Below are 23417 nucleotides of genomic sequence, written 5' to 3' on the forward strand. Positions count from 1 at the left end.
AATAGGGACCCCAACCAAGGATCCAAGCCTCCCTGAGGCCCAAGATCAACCTTCCCAGCCTGAGTCCCTTACCTCAGCTGGTGGACAAGAAAGCAGCCAACTTCAGAACTATCAGATCTCCAGGAAGAAACCACCATACCCTGCGAGCAGTCCCGTAAGTACAGATTCCAGAACAAGGAGAAGATAAGTACCTCCACAGCTAGTCAGGCCCATATCAAGCAGACCTCAGACAGAGCAGAAGACAGATACCTGCCAGATTCTTAAAGGCGTATGTACTAGATGCAGAATATATATATATATATAATTCCTGCCACATACTGTATTGCCAACACCTGCTGGGATCCTAGACTATTGCTGTAAATTGTATGGATCTAAAGCTGCATCTAATAACATCAAGTAAAGACAAGTTGGACCCTATTTTCTGTGTGGAATTCCATCATTCCTCCATTACTCCTATTGACAGCACTCAATTTTGTTGCATGTGAGCCAGGATACAGGAGTCCAGCCGTACTAGAGGTAGGAGACACCGTTGACACAATACAGAGACAATATCCCCCTCTGGCATTCCTCACCTAGTACGTGTGCTCATAACATCTTAAAGGGCCCTTCTACAGTACCTGCGCAAGCTGCAACTGGCGTCACAAACTTATTTACACCTAAATCTGACCCACTGCATAGCATGCCCACTGACCCAGTGTCCTGCTCATTGCATTAGCAGGAGGCAGCATTTCAGCAACATGGTGGAGCAGTATGTGTGCACACGCCTGCACGTACTGAATGATGGGTCTGCCCCCTTCAACTTCTGGGTCTCTAAATTGGGCACATGACCTGAGCTTGCCTAGTTGCATGTCAGAGCCTGCACCTCAGCCCCACTCTGGCTAAAGTGTCTTCTGGCTTCTGACTCTACACTCCTCTCCCTGCACAGGACCTGACTATTTATATTAGGGGTTCCCTAGCTCCCTCTACTGTCTTGGAGGAGGAATTACACCCTAACAGGCCTGATACACATTTAAAGCAGGAAAATGCACATAAATAACATGAATAAAGTGACATTTTGCATATAAAACACAATAGCCCTGTTCCACAGGAGGTGGAGTACGACGTGGCCCAATTGACCCTTGTGTAGTGCCCACATTTACCTAGTGGGACACTACACATGGATCCCACAGGACTTGTCTGTACCTTGTGCAGAATAGACATGTATACCGGCCTTACCCAGCCATTGTTATACTCCAAAATACAAAGGAAAATGTCTCTGGTTATCTTACAGTGAATCCTCGGCACTGCAAGCCGCAAATAGTGACGTGGGTTTTTGTCACTTATCCAAAGTTCAATCAAAAAAAAGACTGCGCTGCCAAAAGAATATTACTTTTTTTTCTTTTGTTTTTTCTTTTTTTCTCTCTTTTGAAAACTTCTCTCCTCGGATTTAAAGGGAAAAAACTGGGTTTTCACCAGGTTCACAAGATGTAACAAAATCCTCCTCAAATCTACCAGTGCCTGCAGGGTGCAAATAGAAACTCCATATGGTGAAGTACTGCCACTGTGTTTTACAACCGCAAGGAGATAATATACTCACAAGATTCCATTCACAGTGTGCGTATTCATCACCACTTGTGTCCCCGCATCTCCATAGGCTTCAGAAAACACCTTCTTTGGTATTCCTTGATCTTCTCATAGATCCCTGTTTCCTCATAAACCAGAGAAACGCGGAGGATAATGAAGCACTTAAGGTGTGCGATTATAAAAATTCATTTATCATACTCACAAAATTAAAAATATAACAAGCATTCAGATCAGCCTGCACAGACGCCCGACCCGGGTTTCGCTACAACGCTTCTTCAGGAGCTCTGATTGCAAAGCCGAAAACTGCTGTTCTTTATCAGCAAACTAACCCCACCCCCATACAAAACTTCACTCCCCATATAAAACAAATAAAATATGAGCATGTTCTATAAAACATAAAGATGTAGGAATACACAAGGTAATATTCCCCACCCCTGAGTCCTGTCCTAGTCCGGCTAGCCGACCCTGACTCGGTGGTGTGCACAGCAGAGCCTGAAAAGTCGATACTGTGCCGCAAACAATCCCAGGCAGCCTGCCGAATACAAATCCTACCTATCTAACTAATGGCAGGTACAAGCTCAGTCTCAGATTCTTTAGGTACCACTAAAACAGTGCGATGAACACGACAAAACCTGGGTTCACATACCTGATCCCATTTGGTAACAGAGGATCTCTCTCTTCAGGATAGTTCCAAGTCTGTAAGCACACCTGTGGCCTTGCTGAGTAGATGTCCTTTTCTTTCAAAGCTCCAATCAGCTCTGCTGGAGACAATCCCTTCTCCTGAGGATAGGATCTGGGTACAGAACGGATGACAGTCCCTCTCTACTATCACCACGATCACTGCAGGACACTCCAACGCCGTGATGAGACCGGCTTGTGTCTCACACACACCATCCTCCCAAGATGTCTGACTCTCTCCTTTCTGTTCTTCTCAGAGTAAACAGCCTGCATGAGTCATAAGCATGAGTCATCAGCTCCTTTGCATATTCAAATCCAGCAGTAACTTTAGCTGTGTAGGGAAACAGCGGCCTCTAGTGCCCAAAATGCCAAATGACAGTTCCAATACAATTATGCACAAACATTATACAGAAAGAGCTGTTCCACAATCTTTCATACCACCCCACTAGAGGTTGTCATCGTCGGCAACTCTCCCCATACAAACTCATCCTGTGCATAGCGCTGTGGAGGCACCCCAGCATTGGGCCTCGCTGACCTTCTCAGGTTGAGGGGCTCAGAAATACTGGGGACGTCAGGCATATTTGACAAGGGAGGAGCTGTTGACTGCTCAGCATTGCACCTGGGTGGCAAACCTGCCACGGCCGGAACCTCTGTGGACACCTGGGCAGGGACAACCCACCATTCCTCCTCTTCCTCATCTGAGGGACTTTCCTCCATACTCTGAGCATGAGGAGGTACCCCCTCCATGCACACCTGCTCATCAAAATTGCAATGTCTCACCATATTACGGTGCAAGTTTCATGAGGGTCCCCCTGTCCCTACTAGCTCTACCTCATAGACTGGAATAGCCGGGTCTACCCTTCTCTTCACCATGTATGGCAATGTATCCCACCGTCAATCCATCTTCCCAGACGGCCGTTTGGCATCACTCAAGGCATACCCATCTTTCTGCACTAGTCTCGGGTTAGGGACCAATTGTCCCAGTCACTCCTCCACAACCTTGTTAACCACTCTCAGCCGGTGGCGGTGCTCCTGCACCCATGTGGTGGTATATCTCGGTGGGGGCTCCATCGGGTTAGGCATGTGGCGATCTTAAATGTCCCGTCCGGCTCTTCCAACATGAGCATTTGTGGAGAGTATCCAGTGGTACTGTGTACCCTGTTGTTATAGGCCCACATCAACTTGGGTAGGTACGCGGGCAACCAGGCTTTTTGACTGTCTTCCAGAATCCGCAGCATCTGAAGCAAGGTGTGATTGAAGCCCTGTTTCCTTGTGGGTGATGGGAGAGTTCAATCCCATACAGCTGGTACAGTTCGTTCATTAGAGTACCCTGAAAGTATGCTCCCTGGTTAGAATGTATCCTCCGTGGACACCCGAACACCTGTATAAAGTGTTTACAGACAGCTTCGGCAGCCGAATCTGCGGTTTGGTCTCTGGTGGGCACAGCCACCGCATACTTGGTAGAGTCATCTGTCATGACTAGACAGTATGAGTGTCCCGAGGTAGAGTAGCCAATCTGTACATAATCGATCATCAGAAGTTCTAGGGGCGCTGAGGTGCGGATGGTCTGCACAGGAGCCCGCTGTTCAGTAGTCTTACTCAGCCCGCGGGATCGACACTTAAGACATGCCGCGGCCACCATGTCGGCCAGATCTGGACAGTATACCAGCCGTTGGAGCCGCTTGAACGTTTTGTCGCTCCCGAAATAAGCTCCCTTTTCATGAGCTTCCCTGGCGGCCTCCGGTCCCAACGACGTGGGAATGACAATCTATTGCCGGTACTGCAGCTCTGACTGTAAGTATATGGTCCGGCACAGTAGGCCCTGGGTAATTGTCAGCTTGTTCCACTGCCTCAACAACTTCTGACCCTCTGCGGTCAGGCGGGCTCATTCTTCTGGCCGAGGCCAGATCTTGCTCCGAACCCATTCTTTCACTTTCCACAAATCCCGGCAGCAATTCTGGACTCTCTCCCAATCAGCCAACGTTTTCCCCAGCACCAGGGTCATTCCAGATGCCACCCCACTTAAATGTGCCACATCCAGGAACAGAGGTAAGCGACCAAGGTCAAGAGTTTCAGTGTCCTCTAACTCCTCATCGGCTCTCTGAGTCAACTGTCCTACTGGAACTCATCAGAGTGCATCAGCATTTCTGTTCTCCCTACCGGACCGGAACTTGATGTGGTATTGGTACTTAGAAAGGCGGGCCAACCATGTTTGCTCGAGTGCACCGAGCTTAGCATTCTCCAGGTGTGCCAACGGGTTGTTGTCCGTCATCACGGTCACTTCTGCACCAGTCAGATATTCTGCAAACATTTCGGTCATGGCCCACACCAGTGCCAGTAGTTCTAGTTTAAAGGAGCTATAGTTATCAGGGTTGTGTTCTGACTCTCTTAAGGACCGGCTCCCATAGGCGATGAATCTCTCCCGTCCATCCTGGACTTGGGATAGTACGGCCCCCAGACCATATAGGCTTCCGTCAGTATACAGCAGGAGTGGGGTATCAAACAGCGCGTAAGCCAGGATCAGGGCATTGGTCAGCGCCTCTTTCACCGATTCAAAGGCCTCTTGTTGCCGGGGCCCCCAGTCGAAGGGGACATTTCTTCGGGTTCCCAGCTGTGCCTCTTAGCAATTCATTTAATTGGCCCACCAGATGAGCGAATTTGGGTATAAACCTCCTGTAGTAGCCGGCCAGTCCCACGAACGCCCGTACCTCTCGTAGTGTACTTGGCTGGGGCCACTTCTGAAAGGCCTCCACCTTGCTGGGGGCTGGTTTTACCCCCTCCTGGGTAACCACATGTACTAAGTACTCTATCTGCTGTCGGAACAGCTGGCACTTTTTGGGCTTGATCTTGAGCCCATGGTCTCGTAGCCGTCCCAAGACTTGTCGCAGCTTCTGGAGGTGATCTTCAAAAGAGGCCCCAAACACTACTATGTTATCCAGGTATATCAATACTGATTCGAAGTTGAGGTTCCCCAGACAGTGTTCCATCAATCACCGGAATGTCCCCAGAGCATTGGAGAGGCCAAAGGGCATCTGGTTGAACTGGTAGAGTCCCGTAGGTAGAATGAAGGCCGTCTTGGCTTTGTCTTTCTTGGCCTTCGGCACCTGCCAGTACCCACTAGCCAGGTCAAGAGTCGAGAAGAACTTTGCTTGGCTTAGGGCTGACAATGACTCCTCAATCTGCGGAAGGGGTAGGCATCCCGGACGGTCTGAGTATTCAACTTCCGATAATCCACGCAGAACCGGGGACTCCCATCTTTCTTCCGCACCAAGACTGCCGGAGCAGCCCACGGACTTTGACTCTCCTGGATCATCTGGTTCTCCAACATGCTGGCCACCATATCTTTCACCTCCTGGTACATCTTAGGTGGGATCTGCTGGTAACGTGTTGGGATTTCGTGGTAGTAGCACATCCAAAGTCCTCGTCATGTCTCGAGAAAGCCTCCTGAAATTCCCGAAGGGTGTCTTCCAGCAGCTTTTGTTTCCCCGGGGTCAGGGTTCTGCAATCCACCCTCATCTGGGCCATGATCACTTGACCGTTCCTCTCCGCTGTTGGGGTTTCCCTTGAATGGATCTCCACAGCATAGGTCCAGGCTGATCTCCTATCAGGCTGTAGCGTGAAGCCCCTTCGTCGAGCGATACCCCCTTCGGACACAAACTTTGGCCAGCAGGGTGTTTCCAGGGACGGTTACCTCGCAGACCTCAACATTACAGCAGCATACAGGCACACATCTGTCCTTCACAATGGTGAGGGCCCGGGCTACCAGTGGGCGAGTCTGCGTTTCTTCTTGATAAGCGGGCTCAATAAGGACCTTCAGCCCATTCAGTCGTCGTCCAGCCCCCACATGCAGCATCAATATTCGCTCTTGTCGAAGTGGGATCTTCAACTGAGTCCTCCGTAGCACCCTAACGTCTCCAATAGCCCGACCGGACAGGTTACTCTTTTGCAGGCTGCAGCTCCTCACCATCTATTGTAAGACCCTCTGGGTAGGCCAGTGTGTGGTGGCCCGTTGCCAATACTTTGGCCCTTCCTTGGCATAGAGTTGATGGTCGTCAGCCTGATGACGCTCCCGTCTTCGGGCTCCATCATATGCCTGAACTGCCTCTCGAAGAACTCCAGAGGCATAAGGGTGCACTCTGACCCTGTATCGACGAGGCAGCAGACCTTCCGGCCTTCCAACTCGGCTTCCAATATGGGTCTGCTAGCATACAGATCATGTTCTTCACGCAGAGGGCTTAACTTCTGGTGCACTCCGCAGGACACCCAGCTACTGCAGCAGTCGGAAGTTTAACGTCGGTTTAGACGCTACCTGTTCTGGGCACTCTCTGGCCATATGGCCGTACTTTCGGCAATCCCAACAGAGGGGCCCTCTTCTGACCGGCCCCCTCACCTGGCTTGTTCTAAGTGGAGTGGCACAAGGTGCGGGGACCGTTTCCAGAGGCCGGGAAGGCTCTGCGTTCATCTGGGACACTTCCAGCCGAAGCTCTTTCAATTCCGCCTGCAGGGCCTGGACCGCATCCTTTAAGGACTCCGATTCTTCAGACCCCGATCCCTTGTAACATGCGTCCTATTCACTACTCTCGCCGCCGCAGGTATGGGCTCTTCCTCTCTTTCTACGGCGGCTAAGTAGACACTGTAGAATGTTATGTCGGCCATTGTTCGGGTCATCTTTTGTAATTTGTCTTGTAAGAATTTATTGGAGAGCCCCACTGTGGGGAAACAGCGGCCTCTAGTGCCCGAAATGCCAAATGACAGTTCCAATACAATTATGCACAAACATTATACAGGAAGAGCTGTTCCACAATCTCACATTGCGAGCAGTCAGGCTTATGACCCAGAGACAGTTGAGGAGGACATCAGTGACGTGCAGACACTACTCGATGAGGATGATGTAGATGATCGCACTTGGGAGCCGGGTGAAGAAGGGGCTTGATCATCATCGGAAGAAGAGGGTGGCAGCTTGCGCGTGAGGCAGCAGCGGAGTCAGCAAGTCACTAGTGTGGCTGGGAGTCAGTAGGGTGGCAGCAGTAGGAGGTCAGGAGCCAAACGTGCCCGGGGTAGACCAACCGATTCGCAGAAGTCTACCTGCCCGGAAAGTAGTGGTGCAGGGGCAAGGGTGCCCGGCATCAACATATGCAGTGTCGCCATAAAGTGGCCTGAAAGAACCGTGGTTCCGATGTGGTGGTCCAGCCTGCCGCAGCAACCGCTGCATAACCCAGTGGCACGCACGCGATTTCAGGCAGTCAAGGCTCAACCACCTCAGCCGAAGAAAGCTGTCTGTCCTTCCCATCATCTGCTGGTCATCATGCTCCTGCTCCTCGCTCTCCTGCTCCTCCTAGTCAGTCATTCCATCAGCAATCGATCACCGAAGCGATTCCCAAGAGACAACAGAAGCTGAACCTGCTCCTGTCCAAGTTGCTGCTGCTGCAGTCCCTCCCTTTCCAAGTGGTGGACTCTGCACCTTTCAGAGAAACGATAGCTTGTGCCAAGCCTAGGTGGAGAGTCCCAAGCCGTCATTTCTTTGCCAAAAAGGCAGTACCAGCCCTGCACACACATGTAGAACAGAAGGTGGGCCAGTCCTTGAGCCTGTTGGTGTTTGCCAAAATGCTTGGCAGCGCCAACGTGTGGAGCTATAACTACGGTCAGGGACAATACATGTCCTTTACGGCCCACTGGGTGAATGTGGTTCCTGCACAGCCACACCAGCAACTTGGCCAGGCGACGCCTCTTCTGCCTCCATGTTGCCACGCCGTTGGTCCTGCGACAATGTCCACCTCTGCCTCCTCACCCTCCACCGTGTCCTCAGCCTCCACTGCAGGGACAATTCACAGTGCCCGTCCAGCATACCACATGTGCAGGGCATGGCGGTGTCATGGTGTTCAGTACCTCGTTTGCCTGGGCGAACGGAGTGACACAGGGGAGGAACTGCTCAATGTCCTTCATCAAGAAATCGAATCCTAACTTTCTTCGCAACAACTCAAAATCGGAACCATGGTGACAAACAACAGGAAGAACATGTTGTCGGTGCTGCGTCAAGGAGGGCTGATCCATGCGTCCTGCATGGCACACGTATTCAATCTGGTTGTCAAGTGGTTACTGAAGTCTTCCACCCATCTGCAAGACATCCTAATAAATGGCCGGGAAACTTTGCATGCACTTCAGCCACTCGTACACCACAAAGCACACCCTCCTTGAGCTGCAGCGGCAGAACGGCATCCCCCAACCTATGCTGATATGCGACATTTCCACCTGTTGGAATTCCGCCCTCTGTTCGAACAGAGAAAGGCCATAAACGATTTCCTGATTATTCAAGTGGACAGGAGTATTCCCCTGTGTAACTTCGATGTCAGTAGCAGCTCATGCGTGACACCTGCCGTTTGCTCAGGCCCTTTGAGGAGGCCACGTTATTTGTCAGTCGCCAGGACTACGAGATGAATGATGTCATTCCACTTCTTCATATCCTAGAACAGATGCTGGTAAATCTGGCTGGTCAGGGGACTGGAGACGTGGCTCCTAGATCTCATGGCCACATGAGCCCTGTGGGGGCTGAACTGGAAGAGGAGGATATTGGAGCACAAGCAATGTGTAGTAAAATTGGTGGTTTTTCTACACCGGTGACAGGAGAGGAGGAGCAGGACCAGCCAGTGGAGCTATAGGGCGATGAGGCAGAGGACCCAGACACACAGTGGCAGTATGCAGTGGAGATGGAGGCAGGGAGTCCCTCCGAGTCACTTGCACAAATGACCCAATGCATGCTCACTTGCTTGCGTAGTGACAGCCGAATTGTCACCATTCAGCAGAGGGATGACTTCTGGCTCTCCACCTTGTTGGACCCTTTGCTACCGATCCAAATTGGGGGCCTTTTTTACACTCGCTGAGAGAGAGGACAAACTGAACTGCTTTAGAGACATCCTATGTAGTGAGTTGGCCGCTACCTATCTGCGCCATCGTCCATCCTTTTGTAGTTCTGACTGGGGGGCCCTCTGTGCTCACGTTCCTCTGCCATGGCTGCTGTGGCAGGGTGGGGGTGTAGGAGCAGTTCCATCTCCATCATCAGCAACTTGAGTATAGAGTCGCTGATGAGCAGCTTTCTTAATTCGCCTAGTAAAGAAACTACTCATCAGAAGCAGAAGCAGCTAGACCTGGAGCAGGCCCTGAACCAGCAGGTGGTGGCATACTTACTTGGACAGAACCCTGCCACCCCATATTGAAGATCTGCTGGACTACTGGGCAGCCAAACTGTATTTGTGGCAGCAACTGGCAGAGTTTTCCCTGAAAAAGCTGTCCTGCCACGCAAGTAGTGTGGCATCAGAGCAGGTTTTTAGTGTGGCGGGGCTCACCAGGTCCCTCTGTGGTCTCCTGATGCTGCTGCCACCTCCACACTATGTCACCTTGCCACTCTGTGGTCTCCTGATGCTGCTGCCTCCTCCACACTATGTCACCTTGCCACTCTGTAGTCTCCTAATGCTGCTGCCACCTCCACACTATGTCACCTTGCCACTCTGTGGTCTCCTGATGCTGCTGCCTCCTCCACACTATGTCACCTTGCCACTCTGTAGTCTCCTAATGCTGCTGCCACCTCCACACTATGTCACCTTGGCACTTTGTGGTCCCCTGATGCTGCTGTTGCCTCCATACTATGTCAACTTGCGACTCTGTGATCTCCTGATGCTGCTGATGCCTCCACGCTATGTCATCTTGCCACTCTGTGGCTTCCTGATGCTGCTGCTGCCACCTCCACACTTTCATTGTGCCACCCTGTGGCCTCCTCATGATGCTGCTGCCGCCACCTCCACATTCTGTCATTGTGCCACTCTTTGGCCTCCTGATGCTGCTGCTGCCACCTGCATGCTCTGTCATTGTGCCACTCTGTGATCTCCTCATGCTGCTGCCACCTCTACACTGTCATTGTGCAAACCTGTGGCCTCCTCCTGATGCTGCCGCCACCTCCACACTGTCATTGTGCAACACTATGGCCTCCTCCTGATGCTTCCGCCACCTCCACACTTTGTCATTGTGCATCTCTGTGGCCTCCTGATGCTGCCGCCACCTCCACACTGTCATTGTGCCACTCTGTAGCCTCCTGATGCTGCTGCTGCCACCTCCACACTGTTATTGGGCCACTCTGTGTTCTCCTCATGCTGCTTCCACCTCACCACTATGTCATAGGGCCACTCTGTGGACTTCTCATGCTGTTCCCACCCTCCCCACTTCATGACTGGGCCACTATTTTGCCTTTCTGCCTGGCTGACATCATCATTTATTGACCCTTCTTCTGATCTGTCAGCAGGAAATAAAAATGAGATGCACAACGGATCCTGTCTATGTAACAGCTGTAAGGCCTGCATGACAAGGTCCCTATTTTGCATCAGAATTGGCTTATGATTTGGTAGCCAAAAGCAGGATTGGGTACAAAACACAGAAGACATGCAAATATTCCAATTACATGTCATCTCTGTTTTGTATCCACTCCTGTTTTTTTTTAGGCTTTAACAATACTGATGGATTACTTACCAAATGCTGACCGAGTGATGGCGTATGCTCCACAGACAGGATCCATTTTTTGTGGGTTATTGTTCTGATGGATCAGAGGAAGGGCAAAATAATCAGTGACGTCAACACAAACTTACTGCTGACACCCTCTCCACTCTGTCTGATTATTGACTGACATGCGGATATGATTTATGTCTGGTTATTGACTGACATGTGGATGTGATAACAGAACCTCCTGGATCCCATTCATTATCTATCATGCTTCTGTGTTTTTTTTATCTCTTGTTTTCCCCTTTTTTCCAATTTTTTTCATTTCTTAATTCTTTTCATTTGCCATGGTATATTATAAAAATATCTGTATGTAATATTTGATTACACTATTTATTTTGTTTTTTTCTTTTACTGTAGTCTGATGAAGGCCAATGTGTGGCCGAAACGTCACATTGTACACAGCCGCAATATCAATTAAAAAAATCCTTTCTTGCAACTCAATTGCTGGAGTTTCTATATTTTTTACCCTCTCCACTCTGTCGGGGGGCTCTACTTGTATAAGTGTTTAATAGAACAGGTTCTGTAGACATCTATGTGGAATCAGCTTCCGACGGTATAAAAGGAGTGTGCTTCTTCTTGACACTAACATTGACTTGTAAGGCTGAGTTCACACTTGAGTTATTTTGTCAGTTTGGTCCCCGTGACTGCCCTAATAAGTGAAGTGTGCAGTGATTCTAAGAGCAACGCCTGTCATCTGCATGTCATACGGACTTACAGTATTGTTTTACTACCACAGCAGACTCCCTATGCAGACTCCCCACTGCAAGGCACAGTGTTCTACACCATTATAAAGGCTCTCTGCAGCCAGGAAATGGTAATTTTTTAACGCGATTTGCCACAAATAAATTCGTATCGGCAAACGGCCGAATCAAATTTTTGAGAAATTCGCTAATCTCTAATTATGGCGAAAACAAATTAACATAGTTTGTTTATGTTTTAATACTTTTTCTGCATAAAATTACTTTTGTATTAAAAAAATTGTTATAATTTGTATCACGATATACTAACATCCATAAAATTTTTATTTTTTCACCAATGTAACTGTTTTTTTTGGGACAGGCTGTAGTTTTTATTGGTATTATTTTGGGGTACATATGTCTTTTTGATTACTTTTTAAGCAATTTTTGGGGAGGTGAAGTGGGCAAAAATTGCAATTCTGTCAGTGGTTTTTGTGGGTGGATGTAGTTTTTTCATGTGTTACTACTCTTGAGGTGACAAAAACAGCAATTACCGTATATACTCGAGTATAAGCCGACCCGAATATAAGCCGAGGCCCCTAATTTTACCCCCAAAAAATGGGAAAAATTATTGACTCGAGTATAAGACTAGGGTGGGAAATGCAGCAGCTACTGGTGTTTGGGCTCATACTATACACGCAGTGTTACTGCATGCGCTGCGTTACGGCCGGCATGCAGGAGAAAAGAAGAGCGGTGATATCAACAGTCATTGGACCACCCACAGAGGCTGCAGAGGATGAGTGGGAGAGTCAGAAAAGGGAGTCAGACTCCCATCAATCTGAGTCACCCTCTTGCACCTAAAATGCAGAGTGTGTGCATATAATGCAGAGTGTATGTGTATATAATGCACACACTCTACATTATATACACACATCTGCAAGAGGGTGACTCAGATTGATGGGAGTCTGACTCTGACTCCCTGTATTTAATGCATTCTGCATTAAATACAGGGAGTCAGACTCCCATCAACTGGGCATTTATTTATTTATTAGAATTTTTTTATATTTATCAGGTTGTTTATTTTATTTTTTTGTTCCCCCCTCCCTACTTCATTCTTGGCCAGGGAGGGGGGGCTGTCCAGGGGAGGGGGGATGTCTAGGGGGAGGGGAGGGGAGGCTGTGCAGTGGCCAGTACTTACTGCCGGTGTAAATCTCGCGGTCTGCTCCCAGTGTAAATCTCGCGGCCCGCGTGTCTCGCGAGATTTACCCTGGGAGCTTAACAGAGGTGCCGCGCGGATGTGCTGGGAGCTGACCGGAGCAGCTGTAAAGGTAAGTAACAGCTTCTCCGGCCCCCAACATGTCATGGTCTGTATTATGGCAATGTAAGTTGCCATAATACAGACCTAGACTCGAGTATAAGACGAGGGGGCTTTTTGAGCACAAAAATATGTGCCAAAAAACTCGTCTTATACTCGAGTATATACGGTACATCATTGTTTTTGAAATTATTTTGTAAGGCGTTCATAACTTGGCAATCGAGATTAGTAACATGATCCTTTTATAGACAAGGTCGTTAAAGACGCACTGATACCAATTACCGGTATGTGTAGTTTATTTTATTTTATTTTTACATCTTTTAAATCATTGATAAATGAGCGGATATGTGGAAAAAGCTATTCATTTGTTTTTTCATTGACGTTTCTATTAAATTTTTAGACTTTTTTTTTTTTTTTTTTACACTTTATGAAGCCCCACTTGGTTCTTCAAGATTCAGTGGGGCTGATGGCTGTACATTAGACTGCAATAGTCACCTGTTGCAGCGTACAGTACTGTCAGTTTTACACTGACATTCAGCCTCTGGCAGGGCCTGTCAAGCTTCGATATATAGCAAGACTGGAGGCCTTTGTAAGGCCTCCAGCTGCCATGGCAACTATCAGGATACTGTCATCATAGCAAATTCCATAAAATAAGGAACCTATTCTACATAATTTATCAACCGCGTTCATTTAAGAATACTGCCCTTAATTGTTTAACAGGAAATAACTCTGGCACCTACCGGCTAGTCCACTTCTTCACCCATGCCACGACCACTTTTTTTGACCTGGCGTGAACGTGTTGTGTGACTGAATCTGCGCCAGATATATGCCACAAAAGTGGCGTATATCTGTTTGTAAGTGACTCCCTTAGTCTTTGTAATTTTGTCTAGCACAGTCTCTTGCCCCTACTTTATCCATTGGGGATAATTAGGGGATTGCGGGTGTAATCACGATCCTAAGTGCAGGTTTCAGAGCCTTCTTTAAGTGGTTGTAGGACAGTTCATAACCTTGGAGCTAGTACCGTGTCCCACCCTTTTACTGGTTTGCAGGTTGTTGTACAAAGTCAATAGCCCCGCTGGTTGATTGGTGTAATGCAGAAAGTCTTGGGCAGACAATTACTCTGGCGGTCCACCCTTGGACAACAGTAGTGTGAGCAGCAAGGCCTTTTTTAGGATGGCAGACCAGTGGTTAAAGTCATTTCTTGTTACGTGGCAAGCAGGTCACCAAAAGCTGCGTTTTATCACACCTAGTGTCTGTCTGGGCACTTCTAGGGTTGTCATTCCTGGCTCTGCTAAACAGCTAATACAGCCTGCACTTAGTGAAGTTGTAATTAAAAACAAGCAGTTCCACATATTCTAGAGGAAATAACTCCATTTCAAAATAAAGTCCGTTCAGTATTGCTCAGTCCATGGATTTTAGCTCACTCCATAATAACTCAGTCCATGGCAATTTAAGCTGTTGATGTGGTGGAGTATAATTTAAAACTTCCCATCAGCCCCTCATCAGATGGATTAAACAAAATAAACACAATCACCCTGTGGCGAAACCAACCTCGCCACTGGGTTTTGGAGAGGCCTGTTTATCAGCCTCTTGCCTCAGGATTATGGCCCATACTAACTTTTAAACCCCTGAACCGATTCAAGTGAATTTTGGATAGGTTTTTCCCCAAGTTATACTGTTTAAATTGATGTAAGTTATATGTATGGCCAATGTAAACTCACAAAGTTGTAACAATTTATAATAAGTGTAACTTGTCAGCTTGGGAGGAAAATGCTGGGTGTGTTTCTATTGTGCCATTGTCCCATTGTGTGTTTAAATGGTGATGTCTGTCCTGTTGTCCCAACATGTGTATTGGCGATTTCTCTTTGTCCTGAGAGATAATTGGATTACGCCTCGGGTGTCTCCAGTGCAGAGAGGAGGAAACCATGATGCATTGTGGGGATGTATTGTCTCTGTGTATCCTACAGTGCTGCATATCTGTCCTATGTCACAAGTCTTCATTCTGGTCCCCTAGGGGCGTGTACACCAGATGGGCTTGGTTGTTTTATACCTCCCTGTGGGCGGACCTGTATTTGCAAACAACTGTAATAAAAACCAGGCTGGGTGTGCCAGCACCTCAGACCACTGCTTGACCCTCAACACTGAGCCTTGTCTCGTTATTGGGGGGATCCGCTGTATGCTGTTAGAGACTGATTGCCAGGAGTGTAAGCTGATTCCTGTTCGTCTGCTAGCAGCTATTCGTGAGGTTCCAGTTTGGAGTGCTACTTTGTATCCAGTTCGGGAGTTGGTGTTCTGCAGTAGCTGTGCCTGTCTCTCAGAAAGGGGCATATCGCCTAAACGTATTTTAACCCCTTGTCTGCTGAAACGGTCCGTTACACAACCATTATGACTTTTGTCCGTCCAAAACTGCTTATAAATAACATTGCCTAATGGCATCAAGAGGTCCCCTGCCAAAGTAAAATGCATTTTTATAATACCTATATCTTATCTAGTTGTCTCTATATTAAGAAATAAACACATATTCTCAACATATAATTGATAATAATTCTTCAAACAAAAACAAACTGAGATATTTAACAATTTACACTTCATGGATAGTACTCTTCATCTTCATTCTTGATTCATTAAACAATGGCAATCAATATTTTTTCCAGTAGCCTTGGATGGCCTTTATCTCATGATAAGAATGTAACATATATCACTTCCTTTTAGTTCTATTACATCTTTATACTCATAACTTGTGGGGTAAAAAAAAAAAACACATTTGCCTTGATATCGTTTCCTTTGTGAATATCTTCTTCAATGTAACCTTTTTACCAATAATATCAGTTTAATTTTATGCCTTTTGATTGTTGATAGTAAAACTCAACACCATTACTATCAAATTTATTCATAAATCTGCCCAACTTTGATACCGATTGTTGTATTTTAGTTTACCCTACAATTCATACCCTTTGGTATTTTGTTTGCTAATGTACCTAGCTTTCCCTTTATTATATCATTAATTTAAATCTTTGTCCTTTTCCATAAGAATACATATAATACAAAATGTAGTCCAAATGATCAGAAACTATATTGTCACACTTTGACCCCAAAGACTCACCTACTTTAAGGGCACCCTGAACCACAACCAGGCAGAAAAACCCCAATACCCTCCCATCACTGTACAGTCCACGGAGTGTCCGAGTGAGAACTGCCAATGTGAGTACAAATACTCCTATCCTAAATACCACCACCACTTTTATCCTCTCCACTCTCCCCTGCAGCTTGCTGCAGATGCATCAGAATTATAAGAAATTTGTGCCTCTTAAAAATTCTGGCGCATTCAATGCCATCAAGGTTTCATATTAAGACTGGTGTCAGAAACACTCCTTTCTAGGTATTTCTCAGTACTGCTGAGCAGCTTATCAGTGGACTAGACATGACAGGCACTATCCCTACTGCATCTCTGTATATGTAGAATGGTAGAATGATGTGTAGGGTAAAAGTCATTGTACACAGTGAACAGTAGGCAAGTACATTCATGAACTCTCATGACCTGCAATAATTATTATAACCACATACTGCTGAGTTAGCTTAAAGGCTAATGCAGTTCAGGTTGCAAAACTTTACACAACTAAATTAATAAATTAGTCTTTTGAGCCTTTTATCTATCACAGCACTGTATTTAGCTACATCATCTCCATTTATAGCACCCGTCCAAAACCTAGAATTAAAATATACATCACCACATAGACAGTAATGTGGGAAAGTCAGAGACCATTCTCTCATTTATTTACATTCTGTTCAAAATGACCTTTAACCCCTAAAATGGATTTCTGATTGTTTTTTACTGATGACCTAACCTCAGGGTGGGGGTGGGGGTCCAACACCCGGGACCTCTGACGAACAGTTCAGGCAGCAGAGAAAGGGGTGACAGACTGAAGAGAGGTTACAGACCTATCAAACATACATTGGTATACAGTAGTATGGATAACAGAGGAGCCAAGACCTGCAGTCAAGATTCAGCTTAAGAAAAAAGAACGATCATTTGATGACAGCAAGTTTGCATCTTAGACACAGAGGAGGACTAATTCAAAAGAACTGTGAAGAAGCTATTATGTTAAGTTGAAGAAACGGAACTCGAACGGAGGTGGAGGGTGCGATATCTATTGTCTGGTACAGTACTTACGATGCATCTCTAATACCTCTACCGAGACAGTTTAATCCCACTTAATAGCTTAAGTCATGCAAATTCAATCAACACCTTACCTCCATGAGTGAAACATGAGTCACCAGTATTTAATGCAGGCCAATTTTTGTACAAGCCATTCTAATTGAGAAAGCAAGTTGGATGACTAGGAAAACATCTTCAAGAAAAAATTGATTCCTTTTGATTCTCATTTATTTGATTTGTCAAGATGTCACCTTAGATCTGTGTCCAGGCAGCAGAAAGAGGGACAACAGACCAAACACAGGCTGCAGACCTATCAAACATACATCGGTATACAGTAGTATGGATAAAATGTGTCAGGTGCTCAGATTGGAAGCTACTGGGTTTGAACCTTAAATATATTTGACAGCATCTACCTCACCATCACAGGTAGTATTAGCCAAGTCAAGTAGTACTACTAGAATTTAGTGATGCAATACTGGAAAACTAGATAGATTTTCATAGGTTGGGAAAGGTCATTTAGTCAACAGAGTTTCACTAGTTATTGTTCAGCTCAACCATTATTGGCAGCACTTATAAGGCTACTTTCACACTTGCGTTGTTCTTTTCCGGCATAGAGTTCCGTCACAGGGGCTCTATACCGGAAAAGAACTGATCAGGTATGTCCCCATGCATTCTGAATGGAGAGTAATCCGTTCAGTTTGCATCAGTATGTCTTCAGTTCAGTCGTTTTGACTGATCAGGCAAAAGAGAAAACCGTAGCATGCTACGGTTTTATCTCCGGCTAAAAAAACTGAAGACTTGCCTGAATGCCGGATCAGGCATTTTTTCCCATAGGAATGTATTAGTGCCGGATCCGGCATTCAGAATACCGGAATGCCGGATCCGTCCTTCCGGTATGCGCATGCGCAGACTGAAAAAAAGGTGAAAAAATAAATGCCGGATCCGTTTTTGCCGGATGACACCGGAAAGACGGATCCGGCATTTCAATGCATTTTTTCGACTGATCAGGCATTTTTAAGACTGATCAGGATCCTGATCAGTCTTACTAATGCCATCAGTTAGCATACATTTTGCCTGATCCGGCAGGCAGTTCCGGCGACGGAACTGCTTGCCGGATCTCTCTGCCGCAAGTGTGAAAGTAGCCTTACTATGAGTTTTTTTATTGGAAATTATATGCCAAAGAATATTATAAAGTAACAGAAATTGATAAGTAATTGGAGTATTAAATTAAAATTGAGAACAGTTTCATACAGATGCGGTAAAGACAAGAACATGGCCTTGAAACAGTAATCACATTTGATGGTACCATGCAGTAATAAATAGTTGGTAGTTTATATCAAAGCATAATATCCATGTCTAACTGTCCAGGTGCTGTGGTTTCACTAGACAAAATGAGTAGATTTTAAGGAAGATAGAAAAGTGATATAAATAAAAAATAAAAAAATCAGTAAAGAAGTGTCATGCTAAGGGCTGAAAAATTGAATCTGAATTTGTTCTTATTTCAGATAAAATGTCTTTTAAAAATTTTAATTACAAAGGAACCAAATTTGCTGTTCAAGTACACACAGAGGAACATCTGGTCTATATAGAAAATGAATTTGAAGTCCTTGATGATGACGTTTATAATGTTACCTATCCAAAATCAGGTAATTATATGAGGTATTATTGTTCTTTTCATAGTTCCTTTAAATTACACAATTTTTAATAGTTTTCGTTTTGTTTTAGTTTATTTTCACTTTAGTCATCTACTTTTTCCCTTTATTTTTTGATTGCGTGCATGCCCTAATTCTTCTCCAGCCTATGGCTGGCTGTCCCAGGGTATTTAAGGCATCGTTCCCAGTGGGAGGGCTTTAGGTTGTCTAGCTTGTTAGTTCCAATTGAAGGCATGCTATTGCTGTCTGGCTTCCCCTCTATTGAACTCTGCCTGTCTACCAATTCTGTCTCTCTGCTGCTTGACTCCACCACTGCATGTTTACCGTACTTACCCTTGCTGCCTGCTCTGAGCTCAGATTAATTTAATTGATTTGCATGAACACTTCCTGCCCTGACCTCTGTCTGTTTTCTGGCTAAGAGTATTGCTTTATCCCATGGTGCTTCACAGAAGTGTCTCTGACTCTCGTGGGTCAGTAGCCAACCACACTGAGACTATTCCAAGAGTAGCAGCCAGGGGCGGACTGGCCCTGAACCCTAAATGGACATTTCCAGGTGGGCGGACACTTGGTAGTCCACTTGAGCCCTCTTCACTATGGCAGGCTTGGTACATAATGGTCTGATGCTTCCAGTGTTATTAAACTTTGGGAGCATCAGGTACGGTACTTATGTACCTGGCCAGGGGACCACAGATGCCCTCTTGCTGTTTACCTTCATAGACCACTATATGAGGCAGTGTATAAAATATAAATGGTGCAGGGACTCTGGCATCTCAAGCCTCAGGCTGGAAGGGGCCTATGGCCTGCACCAGAGACGGCAACTAGGACTTAGATATAATTTTTCTTCTTTCCCAGACACTTGGGGAACATACTTCTGGGAGCACTATAAGGGTCATTACTAGGGTATGTGTAGGCAGCGTGCAGAAGGTATGGGTGGCTTGGAACTGTGACCCACATCTCACGTCCAAAGCACCCTGCTCCATATCTTAATTAGAGACACTTGGAGGAGGACAGAGCGTGTCAGCTATCACCTTCTGATCACCATAGAAGGGAAACTTCTGGGGTAGTATTTTGTGCTGCACTATGATATTTGGTTCTGCTTAGACTGTATTTTTTGCTACACTATGGTATTTCTGATTCCACCTACTTGTGTTGCCCCACCTTCTGTCAATTTGGACCCACCTGTAACATGGGGTCACTTTTAGTTTTTTTTCCAGGGCCACTTTAAATTCTCAGTCCTCCCCTGGTGGCAGCCTGGTGGCTCCCCTACAGTGAAGACCAGATACCTGTATAGGGTGAAAAACCAAGGAACTGCCAGGATAACACCCTTAGGACTAGCCCAAAGTTAAACAGGTTGGTAACTTGGCACAGTGAGTCCACATCCACTGTCCTAAACACAAGTGTCTTCCACTTGGATGAGTAGGCCTAGAGAATGCCACAAAAACATTCCCCAGACCATAAGGCTGCCACTTCAGCTTGTGTTCTTCCAGCAACAATGGCAGGATCTTTGATCTGTGATGTTTCTTGTCTGACATACCAATGTCCATCTGTTTAATGAAGCCAAAAAACTGACTCATTGGAGAAGATAACCATTTGCCAACCATGGGAGGTCCAATTCTGTTACGGCTGTGAAAATTAGGGACTTTTCTGCCAGTGCAACTTAACTAGCTGAGGTGCAGTGACCATCTGTCTGCTTTGAACCCCATATGCAGTGGGGTTTGCTGGAGCTTTGTTTTAGACACACATCTCGTAGCCCCCTGATCATTATGGGGGTGAGCTGCTCCATTGTAACGTGTTGGTCTACCCTTCGTGGCCAATGTTCAAATCAATGGCATATGGTGGTCCACAGTTTTCATGTCGCTTTTTTGCAATAGTGCCATTTGTCCACTCACAATACACTTTCACCACAGCAGCATGAGAACAGTTCATCAACTTTGGAGTTCCAGAAATACTGTCACTCTTGACCCCAAAACTCTGATAAATTGCTCCTTTTATCCATGACAGCAACAAGGGATATGTTTGCAGACAACCTATAGCATACCTTATATACCCAACAAGCCAGCTCGACATGTGACTTCCTTCATGAGCTATGTGCTGCCGACATTGAAAGTAGGAACTGCTGGTATTTTATTATTCCGCATTTTCTGCATGAAAATCCACTTGGTTCTGTGGCAATTTTTTGTCATTAGTAAGATTTTTTATTCCCTATGCCCATTAGTGTTATAATAGGCAGGTAGGAATGATTTGGTTCTGTGACATTTTTTATGCTGCTACTAGCTTGACTATATCATAAAAAAAAATAAAGAATAATGTGTACATCAACAATGATATCAAGCAAAATGTATTTTCCAGAACAGGCATATTTAATGTTGTGCACAGAAAGTGAGCAAAGCTCAGAGAGTGACATTACCTTTGATTGCTGATGACAATACAGAAAGCTCAGATGATAGTGCCGTGTTGAACCCCAGTGCTAAAAAAGTCAGTGATCGAAACTTGGAGAGTCAGCCTAGTACTAGTTCACAAGCACAAGAGCAGATAGACGCGGTACAATACTAAGAGGCCGAAGTCCATCAGACCTTAGCTCAAAATTGGGAAACCCAAAGTACTCCTTTTGTTCCTGAATTTACCATTAACCCTGAAGTAACAATTGACGTTACGAGATGTTTGTGGATGCAAAACAGCCCAGATTTATGCTCTCTGAGTCCATATTATTATGTAAATAACGAGGTCGGGGAGTCACACAGAATGCTCCATACAAGTGTAGCTTCAAAGGATGAGTCTGTCTTTATAAGAACAAATGTAACATTTATAGGCCCCCACACATGATGGTGGAAATGAGACAACCAGTCGAGATTTGTTTCGGGTCCGGTTTGGCAAATTTTGAAAAAGTTCGGTTTGAACCTGAATCAATTAGGGCTGAACCGAAGTTGCTCCAATTGCCCTGAAAGTTGGTATATAACCCCCTCTAGCCTCCTCGGACTTATAATTTTTAGGAAAACTTGTTACATCTTTTTTCGTTTATTTTTTTGTATTTATTTTCCCCTCCAACATCCTCCCCCTCCCTAAGCTCTGAAACACAATGACAGCAATAGTAAATTATGTCTGAGTGAGGCCTCATGCACACAGCCGTTGTTTGGGTCCGCATCCGAGCTGCCGTTTTGGCGGCTTGAATGCGGACCCATTCACTTCAATGGGGCCGCAAAAGATGCAGACAGCACTCTGTGTGCTGTCCGCATCCGTTGCTCCGTTCCGTGACCCCGCAAAAAAAAAATAACATGTCCTATAATATCACCCCCTCCCCAGCCACCTCCAACATGCAATCCCATGTAAACATCACCCCCTTAACATTCAGTCCCATGTAAAAAACATTACTCCCTCCCCCAGCTGCCTTCAACGTACATAAGCACCAAACCTATATTCCCACCTATAATCAACCCATATACACCATAGAATAGAACACCAATAGAAGTATATGTGCTTTAGTAATAAATAACAAGCTAATCACACATCTATCATGAGTATAGTATAACATTTTTATTAAACATGTATTATTGTGTATTGGCATACACAAATAAATTAAAAACTGTTAAAAACACCAACACAGTGGTGGTGACCGAAAGACAGGGAAAGCATAATAAAGTGCAAGTGCAAAAAGTATTTTTAGGGAGGTACTGTACTATAAAGTGCAGATTCAAGAGTTCATAAACGAGTATTATACACACAGCCTAATAGTATGGCTATGAAGAGTACAGATCAAATAACATATGAAAGAAAAAAATATATACAGTATAAGCGATCCAGTATAATACAAAGTATATAGGCAAATGTGTATATAGTTCTAACCAAATTATTGTGTCCCCGCCTTAGGTTTTGCCGTCTGCTTTCTCAAGGGTTACCTCTTGCTTTACGTGTTTGTTCGGTCACCACTAGTGTTGAGCGAGCATGCTCGGCCGGACACGAGTTTTGCTCGAGCATCACTATCCTCGGCCGAACACCGCGAGTCAGTGTATTTAAATCTAATTTAGTCTCTATTTTTATGCAGAAGATCGCTGTACAGTGAGGGAATCCCTCAGTGTGAGTCAACGGCTTAGGAGTCCATGCTCTGACTCCATATACTGTATAGCTATGTCCATATATGGAGTCAGTGCTTTGGGACACCCCAATGTATTTAATTCTAATTTAGCCTGTATTTCAGAAAATTTTCTGCAGCGATTCGAACTCACAACCTTTAGAGGCAAGGCACTTAACCACTCAGCTATAATAGCTGCATAGCTAGTTACTTTAAAAAAAAAAGAGACTTCTACTGTACTGTACTGAGACCTATACAGTAGAAGTCTCATATTGTATTTTTTTTTAATTAGCTGGCTATGCAGCTATAAAGTGTAGTGGTTAAAGTTCTGGGCTATAATGCAAAAGGTTGTGAGTTCAAATCCCAGCAGATACATTTCAGAAATAGAGACTAAATTAAATTTATATGTCTTTTAGTAATTGTAAAAATGTATGGCACAAAATAAATGTGTAATTACTAATATATAATTATTTTTTTGTAATTACTAATTACTAAATATATATACAGTACAGACCAAAAGTTTGGACACACCTTCTCATTCAAAGAGTTTTCTTTATTTTCATGACTATGAAGGCATCAAAACTATGAATTAACACATGTGGAATTATATACATAACAAACAAGTGTGAAACAACTGAAAATATGTCATATTCTAGGTTCTTCAAAGTAGCCACCTTTTGCTTTGATTACTGCTTTGCACACTCTTGGCATTCTCTTGATGAGCTTCAAGAGGTAGTCCCCTGAAATGGTCTTCCAACAGTCTTGA

The 23417-nt window shown here is 45.4% G+C and overlaps 1 protein-coding gene across 2 annotated transcripts in view; it reads left to right on the plus strand.

The window, feature by feature from the left end:
* LOC121002884 (sulfotransferase 2B1-like) overlaps positions 1 to 23417 on the plus strand; it is a 178320-nt gene that overhangs the window by 34140 nt on the left and 120763 nt on the right. For both annotated transcript variants that reach the window (XM_040434522.1, XM_040434532.1), the window contains one exon: positions 18439 to 18579. In XM_040434522.1, coding sequence (XP_040290456.1) covers positions 18439 to 18579 — 141 coding nt within the window. The remainder of the gene's footprint in view (positions 1 to 18438; positions 18580 to 23417) is intronic.

The sequence above is a fragment of the Bufo bufo genome, chromosome 1 (assembly GCF_905171765.1).
Source record: "Bufo bufo chromosome 1, aBufBuf1.1, whole genome shotgun sequence".
Classification (NCBI taxonomy): domain Eukaryota; kingdom Metazoa; phylum Chordata; class Amphibia; order Anura; family Bufonidae; genus Bufo; species Bufo bufo.